The sequence below is a fragment of the Montipora foliosa genome, chromosome 6 (genome assembly GCF_036669935.1).
Source record: "Montipora foliosa isolate CH-2021 chromosome 6, ASM3666993v2, whole genome shotgun sequence".
NCBI classification, from domain to species: domain Eukaryota; kingdom Metazoa; phylum Cnidaria; class Anthozoa; order Scleractinia; family Acroporidae; genus Montipora; species Montipora foliosa.
Genome location: NC_090874.1, coordinates 66,286,765 through 66,298,852, shown reverse-complemented (window position 1 = coordinate 66,298,852; position 12,088 = coordinate 66,286,765). Strand labels below are relative to the sequence as shown.

Genomic DNA, 12,088 nt, shown 5'->3' with positions numbered 1-12,088 from the left:
CAACCCTCGAGGAGAGCTTCAATTATCGGTCGTCCAACACAGGTTTTATTCGACTCATAGTCCTTCCGTTCCTTTCGTATCACCAACCAAATGTAAACTGATTGGCGCATAATGTGTCGTCTCAGTGAGAAAAAGGGGTCAGTAAAGATAACCATGTTTCATTTTCTATTTAATCAAATCGAAAGTGGTTCAGCGTTGTCTGATACTGTTATGGACAAACGATATTCGTCATCACAGTGGTTTGCTGGCCTCGTGAAGTCCACAACAAAATTTTGACCCACTGTAATGACTATCATTGTCCATAAACAGTACAGGACAACGCTCGAACCACTTTCAATTTGTTTTTTTTTACCACAATATGTGAACTGCAAAGTGAAAGTGTTTATTTCTGAGCGTGACCAAAATCATGACACAGAAAAGAGGCAAGCATTTGTCTGTAACTTTCTCGTAATATGATGGTTTTTTCCTAAAATGAGCGTTTCTGATTGGCTATTATATTGCGTGGCAAATTGACGCGAGCTATGACGCGAGCAGCGTTGTGAACGCTCTTATCGACAACGGCAAATTAGCCAATCAGATTGCGAAATTACAAGCGATTGTGGTAAAAATTCACCTTTTACCCGTTCGTGCCCATCTAGTTAGTGTTCCCGTATTGCATGCACAACGTGACGAAATGGAGTAATCGCCATATAGTTGCGATAGCCCAAAGTTATATTGTAAAGCGTACTTTTTATTGCCGTAGCCTTTTTCGTCGCTTTAGCTCCCTGCTTAAAGAGGAGAGCAAACAAAAGCAAACGGCAAAGTGTAGGCTGAAATTTAGTCTGTCAACCAGAAATTAATTAACGATTATTCCATGAGCGTTCGTTGGATATGAGATGATAAATAAGTGCGTAGTGTCCAGTCAGCTATATCCAGTCTCACATCCAATTCCATATTGATGAAATGTCGAGACTAAAACAATCTTTTTTTTTTAATTTTCGAAATGGTGAAAAAGATACAAAAACAAATCGTGTTAATGTCACATTGTGCGATAAAAATGTTAATGTCGTAGAGAAGAATTATATTACAGCACAAAAGTATCTTACAATGAAGGGCAAGCTCGCGTTTTCTTGGCTAATCGTGTTAGTTACTATGATGGCACCTATATCCTCAATTGTGCAAGATAAAAATGGTATGTTCACCGCGAGCGGTGAAGACATGATTTTTCCTAAGAAGGAAAATCCTGGTATTTCATCACTATCTATCTATATAATATACATTGACATGACCTATTTCAGTGCATGTTGGCCACAGCAATGGAGATCTCGGTAATAGCTGATTTTCGTTCAAAGGATCTCTCAACTTTTCCTTGAGAGTTTTGCGTTGGGAAAAATTCAAACCACTTACCTTGATATTTTCAAAATTGAACATACCATACCGATAACTTTCAAATTTTCAGTGATTGTGTGCCAGAAACTAATTAATATTTACCTGTTGTCAATGTTGTTGGCAGTACTAGTGCAGTTCCGTTGCTAGCACAGTAACGATAGTAGCAATAGCTAGACGTAGGCAAAGGAGTCAGCTTATAAACGTAAAATCCACCGCAGTTGCGAACACTGATGTAAACGAAGTATTCACAGCATCCGTAGTATCTATTAAAACACACCCTACGCACGACAGCGCCATCCTTCACAGACGGGTGTCCTCCACTAAGCCAGCCTGGATAAACAGCACCACAGTGATACATCTCAACACAAGTATCAGCCATCTGATTTCCAGCCTCTCTGTCAACCGGTACCAGCCAAACAGGGTGCCTTCGTTGATGCAACGAAAAAGTTGAAAATGGTTGTGTGGATACGTTGTTGCTCGGGTTGCCTTCCGTGAGGGATTTGTAGTTTGAACATTCTAAAAAGATTTCATTCGATATAATAATTTCATTGATAGAAAAAGGCATCACTTCCAGGCTCCGAGTAACAACACTCGCAAAAATTAGAGGAAATGAATGATGTGCAAAAGGAGATGAATGAGACAAAAGAATCCAAGACGTGACTTGAGCGAGAGTTGTAATGATATGTCGGCAAAAGAGCGATGTTCTAAACAAAATGGGTTCCATTTTAAAGTGCAATTTAACGTGGGCGTTTTTCCCGGTCTTCTTTTCTCATGAAATGCACAGCTAACGCATAAGGATATAGAATCCTGGTGCTTTTTAGTAATCCAGTTTCAATTACCCATCCCCCTTCAGTTCCCCCACTCATTAATTAAAACACTGCCCCGTTCAAATCTTGTCATTCTAATTAATTTCTTACCTAGTCACCACAGTTTGCTCTGCCAACTACTAGTCAGTACATTAACAGTAGTGATAAGTTAGGTTAGGTTAGGTAGGCGGCGGGACGACGGAGCCGAAGGTTTTATCAGATGTGTATCATTTAAGTAATAGAAAACTTTTCCGTGTTTGCATAGCCTGATCTAAACACCAGGGCCCGGTTGTTCAAAAGCCGATTAACGCTAATTTCAGATTAAAATTTAACCAAGGAGCTTATTTCTCTAATTCAAAAAATTTGTTCAGCGCTGAAATTCGGCAAAATTATACATTAAAAGAAGTCAATCTTGAAAAACAAAAATAGGAAAAGAAATTTTCACTCAAAAGTTGAAAAATGAAACCACAGTATACGTTAATCCTGGGTTAAGTTAATCGGCTTTCGAACAACTGGGCCCAGTGGGTTAGGAGAATTCGAGACAGTTATGCAAACCCAACACGAAGTCGATGCATAACTTTCGAGAATTCTACCAACCGCCCGAGTGTTAAGTTAAAATCAGGCAATGCAAAAAGGTAAAAAAAAAGGTCTTTCTATTGCTTTCATAGAATAACTTCTTTTTCAAACAATATTTTTAGTATTGAGTGAGTTTATCTCCTGTTCAAAATAAATATTTTCAAAACATTATATTGACAATAGGATTTTCCACTAGCCAATGAATTTCGCGTTACCAAAGTAAAAATTCAACTTTGGACAAGCTCCAGAGTGAGCGTCGTGGCATGCGAGGGATTCAGCTTTGAATCTCAAATCTCCATCTCCAAGGAAAAACACCAAACCTCCGGTGAAAATTGTAAGAACTGCTTTCGAAATTTGTGATTTTACGATGAAAGAACTTGGGGGGTTATTTAACTTGAAAGTTGCGTATTTTGCTGACTTAGCTTTTGAGATCCCTCGACGAGTTCTCCCAGCTCGAGATCATCAACAGTTGCAAATCGCTGTTTTTCCTCTGTTTTGTTTTTTTTTTTTTTTATTTCTGCTTCTTCTCCTGGGCTCTGGAGGAAAAAGATATCCTACCCAACCTTGAAGGGAACCGTCACTCTTACTGCAGAATACGTTTTAACTGAAGGAAATTATGTTTACAAACAAATTTCTTCCAAATTTGCTTTTAAAAAAGTGTTTATATCAAGAAAAGTAAATTTAAAATCGCTTATTTTCACTTTCAAATTTCGTGGGCGCCGTCATCTTGAATAATTGTGACGCGTTACGGTTGCTCTTTTGCTCTGACACAAAGAGCTTTTGTCTAATAACAATAGGGCAACCTTAAGACGTCACAATTATTCAAGTTGGCGGCGCCCGCGAATTTGAAAACAAAAATAGGCGATTCTAAAACTTATTTGTTTCGGAGACAAACACATTCATTGAAATACGTTAACGTTAGACTGACGTGACTGGACGGTTATTTTGTGTGATTTAATGTTATTTTTTTGTTGGAGTGAAGTATTAGCTTATTAATTTAAGATCAGTTTACGGAAGCTTGAAATGTTTTATGATTGTGCCGGGAAAAGCAGATAACGAGACGTGACAATCATCTTAACGTACTCTCATGCAAACGCACCTGTTGACCAGCGAGAGCATGCGTTCTGTCTGAGTTATATTACAAAATGTTACAGTTATAGATCTGTGCAGTCAAAGAAGTATCTAGTATAACCCAAGGTTAATAACAGGCCAATAGCCCTTTTCACGGTTAGTTTTTCTCATTTGCATTACGATGTAATCTAACGTGGATGCGAGGCAATTTCGGGTTAAAACTACAAAATACCCCGAAATTGCCTCACATACATGCTATATTATATTGTAATGTAAATGAGAAAAACTAAGCGTGAAAAGGGCTATTTCGATTTAAATGAATTTGAACTAGACTGGGGAGCCTGGGGAAAGCGAAGGATTAAAACATCAATTGATTTCTTATTAATGTATGATTATTGCTGTATCAAAAATCTTAAACTTTTAACCGAGACCCGCATTTCAAAGGATGGACATAACTGTTTTTTGGCAAAAAGTATTTGAATCTTGTCAAGCAAAAGAAGAGGCTCTGGCACCAAAGTAGCAAAGGAAAAGTCGGAACTTTAAAAAACTTAAAATGCGTTCTGACCTGGTGCTTGTGGAAGTCCGTTGCCGCAGTAACGTGAGTTACACCTGGGTGGATCAAGGCGGTAAACATAAAACGCTCCACAGTTGCGGACACTGATGTCCTTTGAAAAGTAGCAGCAGTCAGTCCCATTCAAGTGCTGCGAAAACATACTTTGCGCTGCACAATCCCCTCAGCCACTGTAGGATGCGTGCCATTGAGCCAGCCTGGTGAGTCTGTACTGCAGTGATGTATCTTTGGACAAGAATCTGCCATTTGAGTCCCAGCCTCTCCGCTGAATCGATACCAACCAGACAACGTTGAATCGCAGAGGTTACCAATGCTGCTGTTAACATAGGTCATTGCTCGGTTGGACTCGTTCAGAAATTTGTAGTTGGAACATTCTAAAACAAGTATTAAAACAGATAGCATTTTGAGGATTATTGTCCTGAATGGGACAGGGAAAGGGAACTTGTTATCAAGTTAAACAAAAGCTTTTATGAAGTCGCCAAACGCATTTCGCCGAGCAAAGGTTATCCCAGTTATCAATAATGAATGCAACCCCAACCCTTAACGATAGCTAACCATATTTCGAACAAAATACCAGTTGATACTTAGACAGTTAATAACAGACTTCGTTGGTTGAAATTTACACGCTCTGTTCTCCACAGGAAGTAAAACCTTTCTCATTGAGCAAGAAAACGGGTTACAAGGACAACGAAAGAAATGTTAACAGTTTTTCATGGTTCTTATGTCGCATCGCAGTGAAGTTTCTCAAAACTGGAAGATCGGATATTCAATGGGCTATGAATTTAACAGCGCTCCCGATCCTCCAGTTTCTTCATGGTAGATGCTAATTACTAAGTGACCTATATTTTCAAATTATGCGCGCAAGACTAATTTAACGGATGTGTTCATTTTCTAAAGAGCACTTAAGTTTGTATTGTTATTGTAATTGAGGTCGTCTTATGCAAGTTCTATTTTCAACTCTAAGGAAAGCCATTCATAAATCCAAGCGGTGGAAATCTTCTAGGACACTTGAAGATGTCGATGATGATGTAGTACCAGAGGAGCTCTGGCGGTTCAGCATGTGTCTCATCCAAGGTCCCAAAACTGAGAGGTTGCGTAATGAGAAGACAGAAGACGTGAAGAAGCGTGCTGTGAGTTTGTGCCAAACAGCAATATCGTTGTGTCTTACAGAGAGGCAGATTACTAAAAAAAAAGTCTGAAACGCTACGCCTGTCGAGGGAGATACCGCAACAGTTAGCTGTTGGACTGGCTGTTCATCAGCTTACCCACAAAGCAAAGAGCTAGTTAACATGCTTCACGGATTTGGCATGTCAGTCGAATACAATAGAGTGTTGAGAGTGGAAGCTCAGATAGAGGCTACAATTCTTGAACGAATGGAAGAAAATGGAGGTGTGTACCTTGCACCTGACATTGTCAAGGGACGACACGTATTTTTGCGATTACTTATGTTGATTTTGCAGAGGACACATATGATGGGCAGCGTACTCTCCATGGGGCTGCTATGGCAATTTACCAGGGAAAGGACCCACAAGATGATAAGCAGAAATTGAGGTAAGTAATCATGACGTTTCTTCAGCCACAGTTGTCTTGACGTCAATGTGAAGCATGCAATACGCGGTTAGAGGCAAATTATCAACTGTAAAGCTACAATAGCATGTAAAATACAAGACTGCTACTACAACTATTACACTTGTAGTTGATATTGCGCCCGTCTGAATAGGATAATTGTTAATTTTGCTTATTTAAAGGATTGTTAACACCAAAGATCAGAGTCGTTCCGTAAAGGACGTTCCAGAAACAATCACAACCCTATTGCAATGCCCCAGTCCATGCCCAAATCCTTCAAGTCAAATATTCGGACTGTTCAATGCCAATGAGCTTCCGATTACTGTCAGTTTACGAGACTTCTCATGGCTCTTGGCTCGTAATTTTGCCCGTCAGAGAGAACTTAGCGATGAAGTATCAGCAGAAGAGAGTCAAGAGAGAAATGAACTTTTTTAAGCAAAAACGCTAGAGTGTTGTTAAAGAATGGGAATTCCCGTGTGGTCAGCATACAACTCTTTCATTAGCAACCCCATGGGAGTGACGAAAGTCGCACCGCCACTGTTAGCTGCGCCAGTTCATGAATGGCCGACCCTACTGACAATCTTAATGCAAGCGCAAAATATTACAGCTAGCGTTGTTGGGCCAGGTAGAAAACCGGTCAGCTCTTTAGATATGGGCTTGCATTAGCCAGCGAAAAAGCTTCAGATGGCAACAAGAGAAAATGAGGGGACAGAGAAGGAGGCTCCCGGTCCAGCCCTTGGGATATGTCAAGTCCACGAAAGTTATTTTTAGACGAGCGGAAGTCTTCCGAGACGTCCGCATGCAGGCTAACCTCGGTCCGATGTTTGAAAGAAAATATATATTCATCAGCCTTCCACGTGCGCCATCATTTCCTCTTTTCACTAAGAACCTGAGAGCGAGGCAAGGCCTCCATGCGGACGTCTCAGAAGACAGACTTCCGCTAGAACAAAGACTTCCGCTCGTCTAAAAATAAGTTTCGTGGACATAACATATCCCGGCCAACGCCTTGAGCCTCCCTCTCTGTCCCCTCATTTTCTCTTGGTTCAAGCGATTCCAGAGTGAAAACAGAGAATGAAAGATTCCCTGTTGCATGCTTACGTTGTCGTAAAAACCTCAAATTTGATGATTTCACGTCGTCGTTATGCAGAGGACCGCAAAAATACTGGCTAAAATCCGTGCTGCACGTGCAGCACGATTATTTATGCCCTTTTAACCAATGATATTACTGTTTTGTGGCGTTGTCGTAGTCGTAGCCGTCGTCGTTTCTTAAACTCCGTATTGTGGCAAACCCTGACATACCATCTCCTGAAAACTATGGTTGGGAGAAACGACAGCAGATGGCTACCAGTGATGACACCTAGTTAAATGTATCTGCACGAAACAATGTGCAAGCAACCGATGCCAGTGCCGCAAAAATGAGCTGCCATGCACAGACCTCTGTTCTTGTTCTGATGAAGAGGATGAGCCCTGCCAGAATATTTTCAGTGAAATGATAGATGATGATGAGAGCAATGAGTAATAACTAGAGATGAGATTTAGAAATAATGGCCGGATAGACCTTGAAATTATGCCCATTTATGTTTGTATTCGAAACATTCTTTCTGAAGTAAGTAAACACGATGCTGAAACATCTTAACTTCGTTTTCATGCTAAATGGATGACGTAATGAATTATCAATCTAAACTACTTTTTCACCTACAAGGTTACAACCATTTATATATGTCCAATATAGCCGTAATTTACTTGAAGCAAATCTTACTAGCCTCGTTTCCATGCTGGGTCAATCACGTGACTTTCATTATTGAATATCAGTAAATTACTGTCCTCAGGCCAGTGCAGTAAGTATATCTGAGGATTACACCAAGATTCCGCCAAATGAATTGATCCTAATTTCAAGCATTGTTTATCAGCTTCGATTTCACGTTGGATCGATCATGTGATCCTCGTTGATAGTTAAAACTAATCGGCAGGCTTCAAAAATGTTTACTTGGTAATTCTGGTGAGTTTGGTTTCAGAGAAATCGACCGGTCGGCGAATATTTTATGAATTTTTTTCAATGGGATGTCAAAAGGCCAAGTTGATGTTATGCATAATCGGGCAAGTTCGGGCGATCAAGTTGCGCGTGTGACCGTTATAAATATTTTTTCACAAATTGTTCCCGAATCGTCAAGTATCACCACAGAAGACAAGAACATCATTCTAAAAGCTTATTCTACGCAAAAAGTAGGTTCTGGAGGTAATTTTGAGAGTGGAAATCAAGTTAACGGCAGACGGTAAATACAAACTCACGAGGCAATGGTATATTTAATTAAGTAAACACAACAGAAAGACGCTAACCTCATTTTGACACGAAAATGCTTTACTATTGCCATAAAAACTATCCAGTTAAGCTCGCACATTACACAACATGATGAATTCATAAAAGCTACCTTTTCCAGCGAAATAATTTTTGAAACAAACAACATATTTGCTATTAGAGGCAAAAACCCCTTCCTATTTCATTACGTGCGTGAAGACAAGAAACTCGATCGTGTCAAATTACCATACGCAATTGCAACAAGATAAATTTCAGGATCAAACCCTTTCCATGAAGAACCTTTTCCTTGAATAATTAAGCAAAAAATAGACGGCAAGCTTTCTTTCAAATAATTCTTGGTTGTCACATTTCCAATTATTTCTTTTACCTGAAGACTGTGCAGAGTTGAGTACAAAGAATGCAAATAACCAGACATCAGAGATCACAAATCCACTTACTGTGTTCGATTCCTTCTCTGTTTTTGTTGAGCTTATAAGTTACCAGAGAATTTTCCAATTGGTTTCAGTGTTCTACATAACAGCCCATTTGGTAAAATATTAGAAATACAGCTTAATTTGATTTCGGCTCGACGGGCGATAGTTGTTGTCGAAGTCCATTACTCGTCGCTTTTAAGAGTCTAGATATTTCTTTTTCATCGCCTGTCTTGTTTATCCATTTGACGTTCCATTCTTGAGCTCCATAAGGGTATATTTTTTTTAAAAGATGCACTAAAACGCCATGCGCGTTACAATGACTTTCGACGCCATTGCAGTTTAATTAAATGTTCTCCTGGGTGCACCAGAGAAATATACGCATTACCCCAGTCCCCGAAAACCTAACAAAATACGCAAAGAAGACTCTATGCACAAAGACACCACTTAGCAGGGGAGTGACAGGCAAAACTTTTACCGACACAGAAAAAAAAAAAGGAAAAAAAAAAGAAAAACACCAGAGAAATATTACCCACTTTCCGACTGGGAATTAAGTCATTAAGCCGCCACCGAGCTTTTCAGAATGATTACAGATGCAAAACATGAGCCATAATTTGCTATTGTTTTGTGCACGAAGATGGCCGTCTTATCACGTGATTGGAAACCAATATTTAACTACATTGGTAGCTCAGTTTTTTTTTTATTAGCTTGATAATGAAGACATGGAGTCTTCGAAACGTCGCAAAAGTTTTTTATCGCTGATTATTATTCTTAAATGTTTTACTTAACCTTATGTCATTGGAAATTCTAATACTATCCTCGATTTTTGCACGACCCGCACAAAAACCTACAATAAAGTACTTTCAACTGCTAATCACTATTGACTATGCAGCTTCCCTTAAGTGTGCTTACCATTGGACACAGTGTCATTGTAACTAATAACTGTGTAAGTAGCTGTGAAGGACACCCAGCTCCAATAAGAGTTCATGATTGCAAGCACCACTTCTAGGCTCTGACCTTCGTGCGAGTAAAATGTTACAATGCCAGATAAGAGATTACCACACATTCTTGAACTCGGTTTACCATCTGCATAGGTCCCATTTTGAATTTCCAAGTAACCAAGAGTGCATGGCCCGTTCCACCATGAAATATACATGGATTGAATCACTAACTTGACTTTTTCTCCTTTCTTCGCTTCGATCTGCCAGCTGTAATGTGGATACATGCATGAATAGTAATAGTAATATGAGGAAACTGAGATGATTCCATCCGTTCCATTCAAAAGACGTTGCTTCGAAAACCCTAAAAAAAAAACAAAGTAAATAAATTATTACCTCTTAACAAAAGAAATAATCTCCGATGCATGAAACAAGTAACTTAAAACAAGGAGCCTGAATAGATGACCTTCGCACTTGGCAACATAAATAGCTGGTGTCGGTCAAATCCGGTCTCAGGTTGAACCCGTTTTTGTGGGTAGTAGCCAAAACTAGGGGCCGGGGCCGGGGTCGGGGTCGGGATCGGGGTGCCATTTCTTTTTCCATGTTTCGTTTGTTTCAATTTTTGTCCTTATTCTCCTTGGGCCGGTTCCTGAAAGGAGGAATAACTCTATGCCAGGAATAAATGTGCCTTATTCCTGGAATACCTTCTGTTCTGAATAAATTCTGTTCTGTTAGAATAGCAGATTTATCTCTGGAGTAACTGTTACACTCAGGTATAACTTATTCCTCCTTTCAGGAACCGGCCCCTGTACTGTTGTTTTCGAATGACCGGCATCTGTCCTTCATATACGGTGGAAATTAGTCAAAAACATTAAGGAACATACTGAAGCTACGGAAATTCTTAAGGGACATCTTAGTTTTTTTCTCGAAATCGGACTTTGTTTTTTCTTTACTTTTTTGTGTGTGTGTGTTTTAAAATCGAAGTTGGTTTTTGCGAGTATCTGACTTAGTCTTTCCGAAAATCGGAGTTTGTTTTTCGAAATTAAGATAATTTCCGAAAATGCTGAAATTGGAGTTTATGAAATATACGCTACGAAATAACTGCCAGAAAAACTAAAGACTCGCTGATTTCCACACTGTAAAACAGCATTTCAATATTTACTTCTTGAGGAAACAAAAACAGAATCGCAGTTCCACGATGATCGTCGCGCAGTCACGCAACGTTCTCATTTGCTCGTTTGCTCGTGTTGATGTCATGTTATTGTCTGTCTTTACTAAAAATGGTTTGTAGTAAAGCCAGAGTCGAACGGGAACTTGCTAGTCAATTCTATTCGGACGTCACGGGATCGAATCCAATATCACTATAAAAAACACAACAACATTGAAAACAATTTTGCGAAAACAAGCAAATGAGAACGTTGTGTGACGACTATCGCGGAACTGTGGCTATATTCTGTTTCGTTTTGATTGTATTGCGGAGGTTTTTACGAAGTAAACATTAAAATGTGGTTTTAAAATGTGGAGCTCAGCAAGTCTTAAGTGTCTCAAGGAGTTAGCGTATATTTCCCACAACCTCCAAATTCTCTTTATTTCGAAAAACAAACAAAGATGTCTCTTTCGTAGCTTCCGTATGTTCAATATTTTTTTTGACTAATTTCCCCCATAAATGAAGGAAAGATGCCGAACATTCGAATGTAACATTACAGGAGAATAACGTCAAAAATTGCAATAAAAAAATTTGGAAAACCCATTGACTACCGTGACGTCGGCGAGGCTGTGTTTCAGCTTTTTGCGGAGAGATACTCCCGAAGAAGGGCTCTTGTTGATCCAGTCTTTGACGAAACACAAAGTTGAAAAAAAAGATCAAATTCAGTATTTTTTTGTCGTAGTTTTACAAATGCAAATTTGAATCGTTTTTACGCAGCTTTGCTACATTTTCATGCAAAAAGAATGGCATTTTAACTTTTAAAAATGATATTAGAACACGCTGACTGGATGCCCCCGGAACGCCCACTACAGGCGTCCCCTTTTATCGAACCCCCTACGCTAAAAACCTGGATCCTCCCCTGAGGGTGAATGGAGATCTGTGGGTTTCTTCATTCTGTGACGTTTGTAGTGCGGTTTATCGGTCGATTTCTTGGGCGCGATGTTTGCCTGTGGTGACAGCGGAGTCAGGGTAGCCACATTTTTTGAAAAACCGTGCACATTTCCTCGCACTACAGAGGCGCCTTAGTCTAAGGAGAGAATAGGATGGTGTTTTTTCCGTGCTGTGGATGAGAGGACGAACGCAGCAAGTAGTTATGGGAATCTGTTGGTTTGTATTGTACGCTTGAGATAAACCGTTGCCGTTGACTGACAATTTAACGTCGAGGAAAGCAATTGAATTTTCGGGAATTGGCCAGGTGTCTTTTAGAGCCGGGTGGAAAGAATTGAATGAAGTAATGAATTGGTTGAGTTCCTCTTTG

The 12,088-nt window shown here is 39.7% G+C and overlaps 2 protein-coding genes across 2 annotated transcripts in view; both read right to left on the bottom strand.

Moving 5' to 3' along the window:
- The window catches only part of LOC138005930 (uncharacterized), a 26,393-nt gene extending 24,646 nt beyond the window's left edge, over positions 1 to 1,747 (bottom strand). Inside the window, exon 1 of the mRNA XM_068852102.1 lies at positions 1,646 to 1,747. Coding sequence (XP_068708203.1) covers positions 1,646 to 1,747 — 102 coding nt within the window. The remainder of the gene's footprint in view (positions 1 to 1,645) is intronic.
- LOC138008190 (uncharacterized) overlaps positions 1,045 to 12,088 on the bottom strand; it is a 109,702-nt gene continuing 98,658 nt past the window's right edge. The window contains exons 19-21 of the mRNA XM_068855422.1: positions 9,598 to 9,987; positions 4,387 to 4,766; positions 1,045 to 1,884 (exon numbers count right to left, since the gene is read on the bottom strand). Of these exons, the coding sequence (XP_068711523.1) occupies positions 4,516 to 4,766; positions 9,598 to 9,987 (641 nt within the window). The 3' untranslated portion in view covers positions 1,045 to 1,884; positions 4,387 to 4,515. The remainder of the gene's footprint in view (positions 1,885 to 4,386; positions 4,767 to 9,597; positions 9,988 to 12,088) is intronic.